The following is a 19,637-nucleotide window of genomic DNA, read 5'->3' as shown; positions in this document are numbered from 1 at the left end:
ACCGCTTCCTTCCTGTGCTGAAGGTCACGATACAGACACAACAATTTGACATGTTGCTGATGAGTAAATGTCATCACCCCCGAAATCCAATTCCTCCCCCCATAGGCATTTTCACTAAGAATAATCAGTGGCATAGTAACTTAATTTAGTTTGCTTCCTTCCTGTTAATTGATTGCTCGTATTGCGTAGCAGTCAATAGGGCGGGGGATTAGAATAGCTTTATTTCGTTTAGAGCAGCAAATCAAACGGATAATATAAATATAAAACTCACGGTTCGGATCCGATCACAGATCCGATCACGTTTTGGATGATCCATATTGGCAGATTCTGATCCCTTTTGTTGTTCCATTACAGCTGGTCTACAAGGATCACTTTTATTATTATTTTGCCACCGTCCCTAAAATAATTTCAGTGTAAACCACCCAAATTCTAAATCTTATCATTTTACTTTATTGTAGAAATGTTTTATGTTTTGTATTCTTCATAAAACACAATTCAAATTATAAGAAAATATAAAAACGTCATGGATTAAAACAAATCCTGTCATTGGAGCGAGCGTAAACCGGTCATAATTCATCTCTAATGACTATTTATGTTATTGTGAAAACATCTTTAAACTATTGGATTTATTCAAGTTTCTCACCAACACTCCACTTCACGAGATTATTATGAACACATCACGATAAGGTTATAATTTAAATGAAGCTCACAGGTGTATAACCTGTAATAGAGGAGAATCTTGATGCTAAAGCCTTGGTGTAGAGGTTAAGTACGGTGGTCACACGGTGGTTGTGTCCAGCACTCGCTGTGGAGGCAGAACCAGTGCAGCCCGTTGAGAGAATGGGTTAGTGCGATCACTAGTGCCGCCTCCCACGCCGCCTCAATCTGCTTATCGGTAATGTCATCAGTGGCGTTAACAGGTGTCCAGGCGTCCGCCCGCTCTGCAGCTTACGCCGCTGGGCTCAGGGAGAACTCTTAACTGGATGAGGCTTGAGTTCCCCGGTTAACTCTTGGACGGCCCCTTTAATTGGTCAGCCAGTCAATGGAATCAGAATGTAGGGATTTAGTGCCGCGTCAATTTATGAATGGGAGAGCAGTAGTAGTGCCGGTTCTGAACGTTGGTTTTGTGACGAAGACGGCACCTTCTTATCTAATCTGTCTGTGGTAACGACACGGGCAGCGCGTCTGTGGTGGTAACGACGCGTCTGTGGTAACAAGGAGAAGGACCACGCCCGGCCCGTCTGTCACCGGCTATCATCGCTTTAAGATATAGTTGTTATTTGGGTGAGGTCACGCGTGTGCTCTAGAGGAAGCCCGTCCCAACACGCCGGCTGCTGCCACATGCATATTTCCAGGATGCTTTTGGTTGCAAGTCCCAGCACTGACACCTTTCTTCTTCTGCAGGTTATAATTTGTAGCGGGTAGTCTTTTTTTCTCTTTTCTTTTGCAACGATGTGGCTTTGTATATGTTTTTTTTAAATAATCTTTTTATTTATTGACTTGTTTCAGCCATACTCGTACTTCATTCTCTATCATGCACATGTCATCATCCAGCATTAATTAAAAAAGACACAGAACATGCATCGTATATTAATCCAATACCAGTGGAAATGGAGAGAGAAAACTAATCAAATAATAGTTGCTAGTTTTACTGAGTCTCTTTTCTTTACTCTTTAGTAAAGAAAACAACTCAGTAAAATTATCCTAATCTGAATCATAGTAAAGGGTAATGCATAATATAATAAATGAAGAAATGACACAAGCTGTTGAAATTTTGTCCATCTTGTGGTCATTATTTACTCATATTGGTCTTTTCTATTGTTTTCTAATGAAAGATGAGGACAACAATCTGACTTCAAAGATACAATAATCACATAAAATACACACTATAGCAAAAGCCCATGAAATGAATTCCCTCATGTGAAGGCCCATAAATAAGTAACTATGTATACTGTAGCCGTACCCAATAGCTTTGCTGGGACAGTGTCTATATAAATTAAATAAAAAGATGCTGATTATCACGATGAAGCATCCTTCCTTCCTTACTGTCTGTCTGTGTCTGGTCACATCTAAATGCTGGGTAATTGGAGCGTACCACACTGGGACTTCAGGGCTAATTGAATTTCACAGACGATTTGTTTTCTTAACAACTCTGCACCCGTTTAGGTTTTCACCTAATTTCAGTGTTTTCTGAAATATCCCTTCTTCCAGTCCTCCCTGATCTTTTCTTTACTCTCTTTCCTCCTTCCCTTTTCTCTTCCCATCCTCCGTCTTCGTCGTCGTTTTTAGTTTTCTCCCCTCTCTCTCCTCTTACCTTTCTTCACCTCCTTCACTTTCCCCCTTTTTTAATCTATGCCAGATCCAGTTAAGTTTCCTTATTATTGTTATCCACTTCACTGTTGCTTTGAAAGGTCTTAACAAATGCCTGGTGGATGCTTTCATTCATTTATAGCATGGGTGGTCCCGATGGGAATCAAACCCTTACATGGTGCACTGTCGGTGCCGGTGGAGCCGCACAGGGCCTCGGCAACAACCCCCCTCATTTTCCACCCAGAGCGGAAAATACATCACAAAGGATGAGCCCAGAAAAGGCAGTAGGAAACTGGCTCCGTGATATCCGTCAGGATGTTGTGACACGTCGGTTACCGGCAGTAAAGTCTTCCTTTTTGTTGAAGTGATCGGTGACTTTTTCATTTGACGGATCTTTAAGTTGGAAGTTGACGAGCTGCCACTGACTGAGCGACTACATACTTGTTCAAGTGCTCTGCCAAACCAGGATTCTTACGCACTCGCTATTGGAAAGTCTTGTCCGGGTTGCAGAACATTCCCGGTGTTCTTAGCTCTGGCTCTGGTAACCGCCCTGTCGTGTTTTTCCTCTCGGGCCTCTGAAGGCACTCGGCGGCCGTCATTAAAGTCTTTGTTTCTTGGATGGAGCAGTGAGTGTAAAAGCAGAAGTCACACGGCTGTCAGTGTCACACGTCACGTGTAAATAATGCAATCAGGACGGTTTTAGTACAGGAATCGATCACTTTGTACTCATTTTTGGATAAGACCATTTTGAAGTGTGTCACCTCACTCCATTACCAAACCTCCCTGTTATTCATCTAGGTTAACTTCGTCATTACTTTGAAAAGTGTGATATGAACAATACATGTTTGGCACTGAATTGGCACACCACATGGTTTGGTTATCCATCTGCACTGATACCAGCTTAAAGTATTAATAATTGCCGGCAACACAGGCCTGCTAGGCTAAATAGCGGAGCTAGCGGCTAACGGACAACAACTAATTATCATTCAGAAAAGTCTCTGGAGACGTCCAGCATGATCTGAAAATAAGTGAACCGTTACGATACACACCCTTTATTATTCTTAGACGTAACAACTATCACCACTGCAACACACCCTCATTAGATTGACCAATACAAACATTCAAAAGTGAAGTTATGTTGGAGCGTAGCATCTCGTCTCCTAAACAAGATGCAGCTCACTGCACCACACGTCATTTAGAAATGAAGACATACATGTTTACACGGGCGTTTGTTTAAATACATGCACCATCATTTAAATGTGGATTTTATTAAGTTTTTATAAACTGTTGTAATGTTCCTTGGCCCCTGTTGGGGTCAATTTGGTTTAATTGATGTGTCTCTCGACTCCTTTACAGCACTGTGACTGTTGTGCGTTATAAATTAACTTTACTTACTTACACGTCAGCAGCTGATTTTCAAATTCTTTCCCAGAATATATATATATTTTTTGCGATTCAGTTAGTAAAATGTCTCTGAGTACAAACCAGATGATCCATGTAGCTTGGTTTTATCTCAGCCATCTTGGTGTTGCTATCAGCAGAGGAACAGTGCAGCACCTGCAGGGTGACATGCCCCAGAGGCTTCTTTATATTCTCTCTTTATCTGCAGACGGTATCGGGATGCCCTGACGTGTAAATGGACTTGCCATGTGGGTTGAACAGGTCCGTGTGCGGGCCCCAAGGATTCTGGGAAGTACTGGGATCACTTCCTGTGCAGAAAGTGATCGTTTATTTCCTCAGGTTGCCGCTCACTGCAGCACACACTACGTCTGACCTATTGTTTTGTCAAGCCCCGCCTATTCTTTTGGTGTTTGTGGTTCCTTAATATTTTGGGAACATCCTGTTTGTGGTTCCTTAATGCCGTGAGGCACACATTGTTTAGTTTAAGGCCCTCTGACCACTCCTGCCCTCTTATTAGTGCGACGGGAGAGCGAACAAGAAACACCCCGAGAGGGAAGGGCCAATAGACGCGTCGGAAAAAGAGATGAAGGGATGGAAAGAGATGGGTAGGGATGACGGGGAAAGGAAAACGGCAGTGAGGGAACTTGAGGATGGCTGTGGTTGAGTGTTTTTGGGGGAGTTATTGCAGACAGACAGCGTTAGGAATTCTGGTGACGCTCGTGTGCAGCCTAGCATTAAATGCAATTTAATGCTCCGAGGCATGTTTACACGCTATGTAAGTGATTCCCTGTTTGCCCTTCGCAAATTTCCAGCGCTTATCAATCTGACATCCATCTTGTCTGGCAAAACCTGTTGGGTGCTGTCTGTGGGTATCGCACAGCTGTGCACGTTTGGTGTGAGAGAGAGACACGGAAAGGCCTTTTATTAGAGTTGGACACACACACACACACACACACACACCTGTCAGGAGAGGCTCTGGCTGTGACATAAAGGGGCCTGGTTTGTAATTTAGCTAATTTACTGGATGTTTTCTAAGCTTCTTGCTAAAAGGTCTGCTGGCACCGAGTCTCCCTCATTCTTAAAGGACTAGCTTATTAGCTTTAATATTGCTCTGATGACCTTGGTGTGCTGTTTATTCGTTATCTGGCCTTTATTCAACCAGGAAGCACTTTTATATAAGGCAGCTGTTATTTCCAAGAGACCAAAAGCTGTGTGTTTACAAGAAACGGGACATGATGGAACAGTTTTTAACTTAAAAGGTTAATAAATGATTTTCAATCATGTGGTAAGCTAAGCAATAAGCACATTTTGGGCTCGCATAAACCCAGAATCTGTTGCCTTTGTGTCAGATGATGATTTCCAGTGCAGAACTTGCTGTCTCAGTGAAATAATATACTGACCTGAGTCGGTGGGCTCAGCTGGACCTGACTTTTTGGGTATTTCCTTGTCCCGTACGTAGCCAATCTGAATCCTAAGGTAGCGCAAAACACGCCATTACATTCCAGATTCCTAGAAGCAGAGACTTCACATGTTTCCCATCCGCTGTGTTCATTGGTTGTCGCACTAAATCATGGAAAAGGGTTTTCAGACCTATCATTTGCTCCCTTTTTGTGACGTGAAGCATTTCCTCAGTTGACTAGACTCTAGGAAAACTCCCAGCCTGCTGATGAAGTGGTCGTCCCTCTTCCTCTCTCTGCCATCCCTGGGACTCTTCCTCTCTCTGCCATCCTCCCCTTCATGTCATATCCTGAATAGTCTCTTCCCTTCTCCCATTTCTCTCTTCCAAGCAGCATTTTTGTGTCGTTACCTCACTGTGGTTGTAAATAATCCCTGTTATGGCTTCCAGATGTCCCTCCGTCCCACTCTGGGATGGGCTTTGAGGGATTGTAAGGGTCGGACACTTACTGTAACTGACTCAGCTGCTGACTTGGTCCAAGTATGTGAAGCCTCCACTGTCTCTCGCTCGCACCTCTCGGTCCTGCCCAGTTCCCACGAGCTGGATTTGATTTGTGTTTTCCTCTCTAAGAAAGGAGTCGGCAGCCAGCCGTGTGTAATATCAGACAGACATACCACCAAATATCACTAAAATAGTTACAACTATACTACGGAGCTGTATTCGTGTAGAATTCAGGGCTTCCTTCATTTGATCCCCCCGGGTACTAACTCTCTTCTCTCTAATGGATCACGTCCCGTCACTTTCAGAATTCTCAGTCTCTGATCTAAACTTTCATATAACAAATATCAAGGTAGTGTTGGTAAATATCTGGAGTCTTCCTCCAGCTGCCAGCTTAACTCACCATTTCCATGTACGTTATTTAAGTTCTTATGATCATTTTGGGAGAGTGGCTTTTAGGGGAGGCCTGCAGACCGTTCTTGCCAGATTTAGCGACTCTTGGAGCTAATGCTGCTGCTTTCATTGGAAAAGAGTTGGTGGCCGTTTTAGTTTTGCATACTGCTAGATTACCAACCCTAGCTTTAAGATGATCTACTTTATAGTTTTGATTCAGGACCTTTTGGTATTTGGATCATGTAGCTCATGGAAAATATGTCTGGCTGAAAGTACAATGCTCCACTGTTCTTTCAATGTGTCACATGCATATTTGATATTCCATTTAGGTAAGCATGACTATCAGATCGCAGATACCCATTATCAGAGCACTCGGATCTGGGCCAAAATAAACTTGGTAGGGACATCTCCAGCTCTCTAATTATGAGCGCTGTGTCTTTCCAAAACAAATTACATTCTCAAAAATGTATATCGTTCCTCTTTTGGTCCACCTGGATCGTCACTCTGTCTCTGATACCCTCTGTTTGTGACTCCCTTCTTTATTTATTTATGTATTTATTAGGGCTGCAACTAACGATTATTTTCTAATACTCGATTAATCGGTTGATTATTTTTTCGATTAATCGATGAATCGGATAAAAAAATGTTTTTTATCAAAAAGGCGTTCATTTCCAACCCTTTATTCAAAAACAGAAGTGACAGTGCAAAACATCTTCAGAAAGTGCACAAACAGGTTGCTCCTTGAACATTCCTGAGCTGTTAATTAAAACAACAAAATGGACTAACACTAAAAACATACACATCTATACTTTACATCTGCCAAATGTGAGCCCTTTTTACTGTAATTGATCCCTCCAGAGGCTCCATTTACATACCGTGCTTTATCAATACGTATGAAATACTGGGACAGAGGGAAGCTGTACTGCTCCATATAGAGCGTCCTCTTCCTTAAACTCTTTCATTCTGGGTCTCTTATGACCACGACATAAGACATTGGCTAAGCCCGACTACGTGATTTGCTTCATTCTACTTTGAGTAAAAAATAAAATAAAAAAAAAAACCTGCAGCCAGATCCTCCGGTGTGCCGGTTTAACGTTAACGAGTGACAGCGTGAACTGAACCAGACCGGGGGGTGACGGCATGTTTCATCACGTTCCGTTTTTTTACAAGCAAGACTGAACTGTAACGGAACATAACGGAACTTTAACGACAATACACAACCCAAACACGTTAGCTAACGCGATAGCAAGCTGACTAGCTTCAAAGATCTTCTATTTTTGACAACATCACAACCTCAGCTTTTCTCGTGTCTCACTCCAATCTCGCAGAGCAACTGGCCGGCCAGTTGCTCTGCGCCGCTCTTTTTCTTCTTCTCCGCGACTTATTGCCCGGCGTAATAATCGCGCGACAAAACGAATCGATTAATGAAATTCGTTGCCAACACTTTTGATAATCGATTTTTATCGATTCGTTGTTGCAGCCCTAGTATTTATCTTTTAATTTCCCCGCTGATTCACTGAACTTGCATCAACTACTGCGGGAAGGCAAGAGATGCGTACCTGTAGACATCTGGAAGGGCACGACTCGAGGAGCGTGCACACATACGGTTCCTTTTCCAACGTACGCAGGCAATGTCGGTAAAGGTCACCTGAACGCGCCCCGTGGTTCCTTTGCTGGAGTAAGATCGACGTTAGACTTCCAGTCTTCCCTTTTGAGAAGCGATTTAAAAGACTTGTGCATCGGCTCTGGGACTGAGGGGAAGTATCAGAGAGATAATGCGTCAGGCGACTGTTTGCTTTTCCTGTGTGCCGTTGAGCACTTAAGAACACAGCAGTCCCTTGCAGTGTATTGCAATACTTCAAATAGTTTCGGTTTTATTTTCACTCTTCTGAAAACGACATGGAACCGCAGGAGGAAAAAGTTACTCAACTTGTGTTCGTCAAAAGAAAAGAAGCGATTTAGTTTCCGACTAGCAGTATAAACACTGTGGTTCCGCCCAGCGATGATTCACACACGTGTGTGTATGTAGCAGACGCTGTCATACAAACTTCCCACGGGCGCACCCTGGAGACGCAGCACGCAGGGGCCCCGGCTCTGAGGCCCCTGAGAGCAGCATGTCCTTATGCAGGCCGGCTGCTAAGTGAACACATTTTCCTGCAGACGGTGCGGAGCGAGATGGGCCTGATAAGCTCTCCGTTTTGGGGCTAAACCAGTCTGGCTACACGGATTAGCTGGCGTCGCTCGTGTTTTTCCAGTTTCACTGCATCCTAAAGGCCTATACTCCCCAACGTGTGTGTGTGTGTGTGTGTCTTGCAGAGTGGATGCTGCTGCACGTGTGTGTTCTAGTTGTGCGTCTACAGTGTCTGCGTTACGTACATTCATGCATCCGCCATCTTTATATTTGTATTTTATTGTACAGCCTTGGCTCACTCGCCCTCCACGTTGCAAACCCCTCTGAAGACAAAGCGCCCCAGTCACGCCAAAGCTTGGTTCGTGTGTCCCCCCCCCCCCTCGCCAGGGGTTTTCCTACCACACCTTGCCGTAGCAACGGTTGCTAGGCCTACCTGTGTATTTTGCCAGCCAGTTGAGATGTATGACCACGCTGTACAGTATTTATTTCCTCCTTTTCTTTCTCCTCGGTTGTGAGAAAAAGGAAATACAGCGGTAAAGTACAGCCCCACTGATCCCTGGGTAAACGCTGGGCGAGGACAGGCCGTTCTTGTTCCAGTCGGGGTCGTTTCAGACTGTATGTTGACCCTGCTCGCTGACATATGGGCTCGCTGTTTACAAAACACTCAATTGAATGCCATGTATAAATTACAGGCCACAATAACCGGGTAATAGCCGCCGTGAGCTTCAATGAACCACCTGCCGCTGGAGCGATGGCCGACGATGTTTTCCTCTCCAGAAAAGCAATTTATATATAATCTGTTTGGCTGTGGTGTTTCTACGAAGGCCGGAGTGAGACGTAGTCACCAATTATGTGTCAGATGGAGATGTAGGGAACTATATCTTGTGCGTATCTATATCGCGTGCGTGCACATGCGTGTGCTTTGTTGTGGACGGGCCCTGTGGGCTCCTGGCTCTGAGATGAAAGACATTTCTCATGTGGCTGGTTTAGTGGAGCTCCTGAGTCAGCGTGCAGCTACTAATCAGTGTTTGCTCCCTCTCAGCGAGCCCGATTCTTCGGCCTGCCACCCCGTCCGCTCCGACTTAAACCAGAAGTAAACGGGATGCATGCAACCTTTTTCGCTTTATAGTTTAAAAACCCAGCAGTGAACAATCCCACATCCTGCCTTGTGAGGAGCAAAGGTCACTGAGAGACTCGTTGTCGTCCCAAACAGGACGTATGAACACCTTTCAATCGGGATGAAAGCTGAACGAGAAGCGCCAGCAGTGTCCAAAAGACGCGTCTCTAAAATACACATTAGTCCACATGAGTTACTTTACCCCTTCAGGACAGACGGAGCCCTTTGTGATGCTTGGGACGGGGCAAATAAGACTGTAGAGTTTGTTCTGAATAGATGGAGCCCTTTACTCCGATAATGGGATGTATTGACACGGCTGTCCTCAGTCAAACACGTCTATTAGGCTACCTGAAGGGTATGGATCTTGTTTTGCAGTTAGCCTACCAAGGCTTTGTCATCATATCTAAAGGGGACAGTTCACCACAAATCAAAAGTACATACTGGTAGTTTTCCTCTTACTTCTGTCAACTGTGTTCGAAGAGAAAATATTTCTATTTGTGGATTATCTTGAGTAACTGTTGATATTTTTTTTTTTATGCATCTTTATTACGCGTCTTATAGTCATCCTTATATGGGACTCTACAGCCGATATATCCAACACTAGGCAATTTAGACCAAAACAATCTACACTTGAGTGACTTGTATAAAATACCAATCTCCTTTGCAACTTGTCATGGACAACCATTATAAATTCTAATTATTTATTTTGTTTGTGTTCATATATTTGCTCTTTCTCTCTGAAGCTAATCTGAGGAGAATCTAAACATCTGAAAAACAGCCACATTTAATAGATTTAATCTCTCGCCCAATTGTTTAGTGCTCATCATATCATAATTGTGCAGCTTGTTACATTAGTTAATTGAATCCAGAGGGATTTTGTTGTCTATTTTTAGTCCCGGCAGACATGCCATGTCAGGTTTGGCTAAAGTAGGAAACTCTGGCACAGATTCAGTTGAGAAGAATGGAAATTACCACACAGCCAAATGGTGGTAACTCTGACTAGTTTCTTACGAGTTCAAAGACATCACCGACGACCTTTTTAATATCACACGCACAGAGGTTACATCTTTATAGCTGGAGATGGGTTTTGGTGGTTTGACATTGCAGTACATTCACTTTAGAGAATGTATTTTGCCAGCCAGCCTCTGTTCAGCATCTGTTGTTTGGATGTGATGCATTGTTTCTTGCATCGTAGGTCTTTCCAGGTCAGCACGCCACATATCCTCCTCTGTCCTAGACTGTGTGTTTATGTTGGAGAAGGTACGGGCCACACTGTCTGCATGTTTCTTCGTAGTTTATCTTCCATAATGGAACGTTTAATTTCGTTAAAAATGTCATTAAGATTTATTGTAGGCGGGAAAAAGACATGTGCTCATTTTTATTAATAACAATGCACACTTAAAAGGCAAAACTAACTAGAAATACATGTATGGAGCCGTGCAAGTCACCATATTTCCCACAACACTGGCCTGCAAATATTTCAGACGGACAAAAACAGGAAGTGTTGACTTAATTGAAATATGTATTCGCTTTCTTCCTGTCTGGGACATGTTTTTCAGATACAGACATTTAAGGTGTGGTAATGTTGCTGGTGGGATGCCAGCATGCTGTCAAAAAATCATTTTCACTGTCTGTTTGTGATGTTCGCTGCACGTCACGTGAAAAACAATTGATAGAGGCTGAATCCCCAGAAGAGATGCAGCCGAGCTAAGGCGGTATGGCCAAAAATTCATATCACGGTATTTTGTAAGATTCTGGTGGTTTCACAGTATATCCCCCCACCCCCCTTTTTTTTTTTAAACGCATTCATTCAGCCGAAAAGGACCAGGCCAACTGAACAGCTGTTAGTGGTGAGCAGCTGTTTGTAGGTTGGTACATAGAGGGTGTTAGGAAGCTAAACATGGAGGGACTTAGGACCCAGGGGAATGTAGGTGAAAAAAAGCATGGCGGTGGGCGAGCTGTACCCAGCATGCAGTTCGGCGGTGTAATTTTATTAATGTACAATTATTAGTGTTACAAATTGTTTGTCACAAACTGTTGTGTCGTGATATTTTACCTGTTAAAGAGCGTTAGTTGTGGGTTATTAATTGTGTTATAACCATGACTAAAGTTATAACCATGACACAATTTATAACCATGACACAAGTTATGTTATAGCATGACACAAGTTATAACCATGACCAAGTTAAAACCATGATACAAGTTATAGCATGACACAAGTTATAAACATGACACAAGTTATGTTTTAACCATGACACAAGTTATGTTTTAACCATGACACAAGTTATGTTATAGCATGACAGTAAGTAGCTCAGACCGCTGCGTCCTCAGCGGTGAAAAATACATGTTGCTGCCTGCTGAAGAGCAACAACAGTTGTTATGGCTATGTCGGTATATGAAAAATTCATACCGTCTGGATATTGAAACCGATATACAGGTTGAACCGGTATACCGCCCAGCCCTGAGCCGAGCTGCCCACTCGAAAATGGCGACTGCTCTCTCCCGTTCACTTGGGCTCTTGCATAGAAAGTAAACACAAGTACGCTTTGGGAGAGAAAGATTTAGTTGTTTGTCACGGCCTGGTTCAATGTCATTGAGGCAGACTTGTGGCGGTGTCTGAATCTGGATCATACACTCAAATAACACCGGCGACTGCTAGACACCGTTTAGATGTTTCTGCTCTGTAACTGAGAATGAATGACAATGACTAAGCATTCTCTCCAGACAGGTGTTCCCAGCCTTACTCTGAACTCCACTGTGCATTTACGTGCGTACATGGCGGCACACTGCACTGTGGTCATAGCAGGCCGGGGCCAGCTGTCAGCGGAGGCGGGGAGGGAGTGTGAGAGCGGGAGGTTGTTGAGCTATGAGTGACCTGTTTGTTTTATTTCTGCAGCCATTTTTTTTTCTTTCTGTCCCAGCGAGAGAATGTTGTTTCCCTCGACACTGGAGGTTCTGTAAAGTGGTGACGACCAGATAAGTTTAGCATGATGTTTGAGACACACACACACACACACAGACACACACACACACACAGACACACACACACACACACACACAGACACACACACACACACACACACACACACACACACACACACACACACACACACACACACACACACACACACACAGAAGCAGCGACTGAAAACAAAAAAGGGTGGAGATTTTGTTAACCAAAAGGTAATTTGTCTGTATGCTAACAATGCTAAACGGTGCTAATCTTGTTTAAAAGTGCTGCATGATTATAGACAGTCGGCATACTTTCCAAAACCAAAAAGTTAAGGTATATGCTTTTTCTTTTGGTTATCACACGATCAGAGTATCAGTGTAACCGGAATGCTGACCCTGGTGAACTTGCAGCCAATCCAGGTTGTCCTCGGCCTGCTGGGATCATGTAAACCAGGAAGTGGTTGAATGGCCCTCCACAAATGAGGGAAACGCTGACTTTGTCAGCCGTAGATGGAATCTGTTGAGCTTTGTGAGAGAACGCCGGCGACTCTCGCAGATCCCTCCCAAGTCCCTTTTTTCCCAGCAATAGCCTCAACCACAGGCGTAACAATCGCTAGTTATCGTCCAGCCTCCCTGCGTCCGGTGTCATGTGCTACACACAGATCCAGGTGGTCTCTAACACTTTGATTCATTTAGAACGGCACGGAAGCATCTAGTGAGGTACGGGGATATTAAGGGTCCCTAGAAGGTGATCACATGACTATCACACGCATGTGCGCTTCAACCCTTTCAAGATGCAAGCTAAGCTCCTGCGTCTTGCTTTTACCACCTGTTGATTAAAGTAAAGGGAGGTTAGCACCGAACGTAGCGACAGACCAGGCTAACAGCTGCTTACTTAAGGTGGACCGTCCTTTAAGGTGGATCTGCTATATTCTCTTTGGTGTCAAGCGTTGAACCTGCAACCACAAAATAATAGATTGTTTCTCATTTAAACGTCTGCAAGAGCCCTGTGATGAAATGATCAAATTATGTTTGAGATGCTTTTTGTGAGTTTATCTGAATGTATGAATTGTGCATATGATTTTGTCTCATAATCTATCACAGGCCTCTGAATTAGTTGGAATCAATCAAAATCGTATCGCAGACTTTATGATATCAGCAAATATTCTATCACTGTCCAAAGATTCAATATAGCATCGATCGTATGATGAAGCTAGTGATGATTAGTTAGCAAGACTGATGTCCATCTCCTGTCTGACCACGGCTATTGATGAAACATGTCCAGCTGGTCAATACGACCTTTGACTCCGTGGTAACTTCAGTCTGGTGTCTGCTCTGCAGCACACCCGATTCTGACAGTTTATTTATTTTTTCACCAACTTGTGAAGACGCTGAAGGTTTTCTTTCCCCCGCTGCTAAACCAACGTACGATGTGATCGCCCCAAAGCCTCTCGCCTCGCTGTGGTAAAGAGACATGATGTTCACACTTCACATTGGTCCTCTTTGCCTAAAGTCTGTCTCCCTTCTCTCTACAGCTAAACCCTTCACTTCCAAAGTGAAGCAGATGCGCCTGCACAAGGAAGACTTTGAAATCCTGAAGGTGATTGGACGAGGAGCGTTTGGAGAGGTAACGTACCTTCTGGTTTATAAAACTCTACGTAACCAAACAGCAAACCACTACCAAACCATTTGGGGTTTCCTTGTTCCCTTCTGTACAAGAAGCAGATATGCATATGCATTTATTTTTGTCTGTTTTGACAGGAGATATCTGTGTGACTTGCTGCTGTATTGTGTTGTGCCCTTCCACCTCAATACCAGACTTCTAAAAAGCGAGTGTTGTTGTGTTGGATGGCGGATGACTTTCTGCTGCATTCCAGCAGCGCTGCGTCGTACCGGTCCACTGCACGAGCGTGACTCTACTCGCAGCAAAGCAAAACAAAGTACTTCTTCTTTCACGTTTAACCCAGAAACGGTAGAAGGAGCAGCGTGTCGGTGAAAACATGCAGTTTGCTCTGTTTCCTTTCTCGCCCTTTTGCACGCCCGTGTCACCGGATTTCAGGTGATGATGTCAAAGCTGGGGAATGTCGGAGGGACAGGTATTGTGATCCTGCAGAGAGACGCTTGCATAGTGTCGCTGTCCTGCAGAGGCCTCGTGTCTTCGCACTGCCAGTTTTGTGCACAATCCTCTTCGGTCGGTTGCATGTCTCATAGTTATCAGAGATTTCACTGAATCGATCTCCCTGATCGCTACGCCTTTCCAAACACGGAATCTCTGAAAGTGTTATTCCTCATCTGTACAAACAGGTTAGCAAATTCCTGAGTTGTTATGAAACACTTGCAGGTGAGAGAGAGAGAGACGGAGGAGGATGCAGGCAGATTTGGGCACACCTGCCCTGCCAGCATGAGGCTGCAGGATCAGGATCAGAACCCCTCCCCCACACTAATGTGCAGGGAGTGCTGGTATGTGCATGTTTGAGTCATGTGTCTGTGTGTGTGTGTGTGTGAGCCATGAACTGCGCTGCCTTGTGGTAACATTCCAGTGTCAGCTGTGCTAGAGCGGCTTTCGTGTGCGGGCTCCAGAGACACGATCTCCCCGCGGCTCTGCTTTTAGAACACGTTCACAGCGTGTAGCATGTTCACAGCGTGTAGCATGTTCACAGCGTGTAGCATGTTCACAACATGTAGCATGTTCATGGTACTGAGATGGTATAGTAAAACAATGCAGCAGAGTGGAAAATAATGAGGAGCTGGGGTCACTGAAAAGATTCGCCTGCATCTGGACACCACTGGCCGAAGACTATGTTTTTTCTTCTCTTAATATTGGCCGCAATTATAGTTTATTCTCTTTCTCTTTCCTTCGCTCATCATGAAGTTGGGGCTTGCTTGAATTGTTCCCTGCAGCAGCCTGACCAAACAAGTTCGTAGGAGCTGCTGCTCTAAAGCTCCTGCGAGGCGTCGGAAGGCTGACTTTATTCTAGTGGGATGAGAGTAATAACGGCCGCCTGACTACAGGTGTGATTCTCCCCCTGCCTCATGACTCGATTAGGATCCACTGATTCTCCATGCATCCCGCCCTCAGTTTTATATCAGTTTGACATCGCTGCACATGGCTACTTCTTCTCAACTTAATCATACCTGCGAAATTCGGCGTTTTGAAATTCTTTTAGAAAAGCTGGATGTTGTGATCTTCGCAAGAGTCTTGGACAATCAGCGTTAAGATGTCTGCAGCGTCTTCATTTCCCTCCAACCAGTTTCTTTAATGAAAGCTTGCTATCACGTTAGCTAAATACGTAGCGTGATGAAACATGCCATAACCTCCCACAGAAAGGAGTGTAGTACAGCTTCCCACTGTCACCTTTTTCACCCCTTATGAGTTTGCAGGCATGATTAATACAAGCAGTCAGAATCACCTCAACTCTTTAGATAACGCCTCTACTAAAGCAGACGACTCTTCGCTGGAGCAGTTTTAGCAGAAGGCTGAAGTGTTTTCTGTCTGCACTCGGCGTGTGGAGTAATTGGATCAGCTTCTGTCGTGTTTCCAAACTGATGAAACCACATTTAAAGACTCCGTTGACCCGCTCAACTAACACAACAAAACAACAACCGAAACACAAAGTAATGAGGACAATACTTTTATCCACAAATAGTGACGTAAACCGCCACTTAGTCTTTTCCTGGCCTGCAGCAGACACCAGGATGAAGGAAGGAACAGTGGAGAGGAGGAAGGAGAGATGGAGAAAAGGACAAACAGACCTCCCCTCTCTTCCTCCTCCGCCCCTCCTCTCCTCTGGTGAGGGATCACTAGGGGAAATCCAAACACTGCAGGAATGTTATCATTGTATTGCATTAGCAGCATTCCCCAGCTCATTTAATAGACTACAGACCTCTCTGTTGCAGAGGGCGCCTGTGTTTGTTTCACTTCTCATCCGTGTGTGTGTGCTCTTACAAATTCCTGTCCATCTGTTTACTTGCCTGTATTTTTTATTTGTACTTTTTCCCCTTCCAATTTATTATTATTATTATTATTATTTTCATGCGCAATTAACGCATGAAAAAGGCCCAATAAAATAATGGACGTCGTCCTTTGAGAATGAATAGAATCCTAGTGGCAAAAAGAGAGCGGCCAGGATGTGAGTGAGCGTGAGCTTGGCCTGTTTGGGTTTGTCACGGCAGCTCGGGCAGCTCCTTTTTTGGCCAAGTGTTTGGAAGCCAGAGCCGGGGGAAGTTTGTCATGGCAGGAGTCAGTGAAGGGAGAGCTGGCAGTTATGTTGTTGAGACGGAACGAGAAGGATGAACAGCTGAGCGGTAAAGGTGAGGAACCCAGCGACAGTAGCTCCAAGTTCAACTCTAGTTTCCTTCCAAAGTCTAAGACACTGTCTAGTCTCATGTCAGGATATTGATGGAATACAGACGAATCGCCCCAAATCTGTCCATTCACTATTGAGTTGTCCTCATTTACAAATCATCGCACACAATGATTAGAGCAGTGCTCTAGTTTCCCCCTCATAATGCAGACGTTGCTAGTAGGAAGCATGAGTCACATTTAAGTGTCCAGCTGTGTGTGTTGAGAGTGAGGATCCAGATCCAGGTGGAACGCATCCGTTGGTCTTTTAGGTCAGGACTCGAGTATCCTGGTCACTTCCTGTCCAGGTCTTTCCCGTCCCCTCCTTGGCTCTACTCTAAAAGTTTTGGAATTTTAAAATGATTATTTCCAGGCCTGGAAAAGTCCTTGAAAAAAAAATATGAAATCCCAAAGGTTTAGTAAAAGTCATGTAAATGTGTTATATTCATGTGTTCATGACGTTCATTTACGCTGAGTTTGAAATAATTAATATGCTTTTAAAAGAAAGACTCTCAAAATATAAGCAGGCATACATACAGGCATCTATATAAATGTTTATTCTTTTAATCAAACTATTGTCTCATTCATTTGTGTCATTTAAGGTTTACTGTATGCTTTGTATTCTCATTGTTAGTTTAAATACTACATTTACTCACTTTTTACTGTTTACACCCAGATTTCACTGGTTGTGTATGAACCCTGTTTACTCTGCTGTCCTTTTCTTCTCGACATTCTACATTCCTATTCTTCACTTCCGCTTCTCCTTCCTCCCGTCTCTTCTACTCTTTCTCCTCCTCCAATCACCTCTCTTCCTTTTCATCTGCCTCCTGGCAACCAGGAAGTTGTGCTGAGATGATCTCTTGTTTTACGACACTACAGCATCATTTAAGGATTAGTAATCATCGTTATTACTCATAGTTCAAACCTTAAGGTTTTGTTTCTGCTTCTAAATTGTATGCTTGTTGTTTTTGGAGCTATGAAATGTGATCACACGTGAATTATCATCGTGCATCTCTGTTTGCTTCAGGGAGGAGATGCTGAGTCAGTCTGGTGTTTGTCCTGCCCGTCTGTGGTTCACATTCTTTGACTGAGGCGTCTCGTTAACTCTTCTTTCGTCTTCTGCAGGTCGCGGTCGTGAAAGTGAGAAACACCGACAAGGTGTTCGCCATGAAGATCCTCAACAAGTGGGAGATGCTGAAGCGAGCCGAGGTGAGCTTTCGTATACGGGGGCCGTTGCAGAAAGAAAGCGAAGGCGATTCACGATGAAGCGTCCGCACTCAGATCAGGCCTCCGTTGCTCAACGCCTGCAGAACAAACGTGTTGCTGCACGAGTTGCCGATGCATGTTTTTCTCATCGACCTCTTCCTGACAGTCTGACATTCCTGTTGCTCCCCTGAGTCTCTCAATCTTCATGCCTCAAACGTCACTGTGTGTGTGTGTGTGTGTGTGTGTGTGTGTGTGTGTGTGTGTGTGTGTGTGTGTGTGCACATGAGAAACAGCGTAGAGCAACAGATGCACTGTAGACGGTGCACGCTAAGGAAGTCATTGTCAGAACATCAAAGCACCGTTTTTAAATACTGACATTCAGATTCTTTCCTTATTAGGATGTGGTGGAGATTTTTATTACAAAGCGATCCATTGACACAACAATATTCTCCCAGTTATGAGAGGACTGCACTAAATCACAGAAGCACCCACATGTCTAGCAAGGTGGTGTAGAAGCTATAAACACCCACATGTCTAGCAGGGTGGTGTAATACCTAGAAGCTATAAGCACCCACATGTCTAGCAGGGTGGTGTAAAACCTAGAAGCTATAAGCACCCACATGTCTAGCAGGTGGTGTAATACCTAGAAGCTATAAGCACCCACATGTCGAGCAAGGTGGTGTAATACCTAGAAGCTATAAGCACCCATATGTCTAGCAAGGTGGTGTAGAAGCTATAAGCACCCACATGTCTAGCAGGTGGTGTAGAAGCTATAAGCACCCACATGTCTAGCAGGGTGGTGTAGAAGCTATAAGCACCCACATGTCTAGCAGGTGGTGTAGAAGCTATAAGCACCCACATGTCTAGCAGGGTGGTGTAGAAGCTATAAGCACCCACATGTCTAGCAGGTGGTGTAAAACTATCTCGTATGTGCAGCAGGTTACGTGGACACGAGGCCTCTGGTCACTGGATCCGTGTTTTTTAAAACATTTTTATTGGTAGTAGGCATCAATCAGACATTTACAGATGTTTTTCTGGCAATTGACTTTTTGATGATGCTCATATTAGTTATACACATATAACAAGGGGTGAAAAACTGTTTCTTTTAGTTGCTGAGCAGACCTCTAGAGTGGCGCTCGGTACCGTTAGCTCTTCCTGGTTCTCTCCTGCAGCTTGAGTGGAGGCTGAGTGTAATAACCTTAAAGTCAGTGGACTCAGGAAGTGATTAGTGGTAGCGTACGGTTTCATGGTTGGGCTCTGAGGAACGTGTCAAGCACTTTCCAGTCAAAAGGCCAAACGTTGGTGTTAAAGTGGATAAAGTCTTTTCAAGGCAGGTCTAAAGTCATCACAGTTGTGACTCGAGTCCACGCCTCTGCTGGTTACTATAAGTCTTTGTTTATGAGGCTTATTTTTTTAACCAAGGCATGAGTTATGTCAGACATTGTAGCCAGAGGGGTTTTATTTTGGTCAGAGCATTGTACTTTTACCAGACCTTATATTTAAATCCTTTTAGAATCCAGTAAAGGTTATATTGTAGATGACCAAGAAGTTAGGTTTCTCCTGCAATAATCTAGCTGTTGGGTTCAGATCAATTAAAAGGGTTAAAGCTGAATACCTTTGGACATCAAGAACAACCGTGAGCACTTCATAGGTGTACATGTGGATAACTTGCTTGCATGCTCTCCACATCCCATCATGTATGTAACATCTGAACTGTCAGAGCTTCACATGTCAACCTGAGGTGTAACGTGTCGTCTGCGTCCTTCTGTAGACGGCGTGTTTCCGGGAGGAGCGGGACGTGTTGGTGAACGGGAACTGTCAGTGGATCACCACCCTGCACTACGCCTTCCAGGACGACAATAACCTGGTAACGGAGAGTGTGTATGTGTGT

General features: G+C 44.2%; 1 protein-coding gene across 2 annotated transcripts in view; it reads left to right on the top strand.

Moving 5' to 3' along the window:
* Positions 1 to 19,637, top strand: part of cdc42bpab (CDC42 binding protein kinase alpha (DMPK-like) b) — a 74,590-nt gene that overhangs the window by 12,633 nt on the left and 42,320 nt on the right. For both annotated transcript variants that reach the window (XM_079216020.1, XM_079216019.1), the window contains exons 2-4: positions 13,734 to 13,825; positions 17,666 to 17,749; positions 19,518 to 19,613. In XM_079216020.1, the coding sequence (XP_079072146.1) occupies positions 13,734 to 13,825; positions 17,666 to 17,749; positions 19,518 to 19,613 (272 nt within the window). The remainder of the gene's footprint in view (positions 1 to 13,733; positions 13,826 to 17,665; positions 17,750 to 19,517; positions 19,614 to 19,637) is intronic.

Source organism: Taurulus bubalis (genome assembly GCF_910589615.1).
Source record: "Taurulus bubalis genome assembly, chromosome: 3".
NCBI lineage: Eukaryota > Metazoa > Chordata > Actinopteri > Perciformes > Cottidae > Taurulus > Taurulus bubalis.
This window is presented reverse-complemented; position numbering and strand designations above follow the sequence as displayed.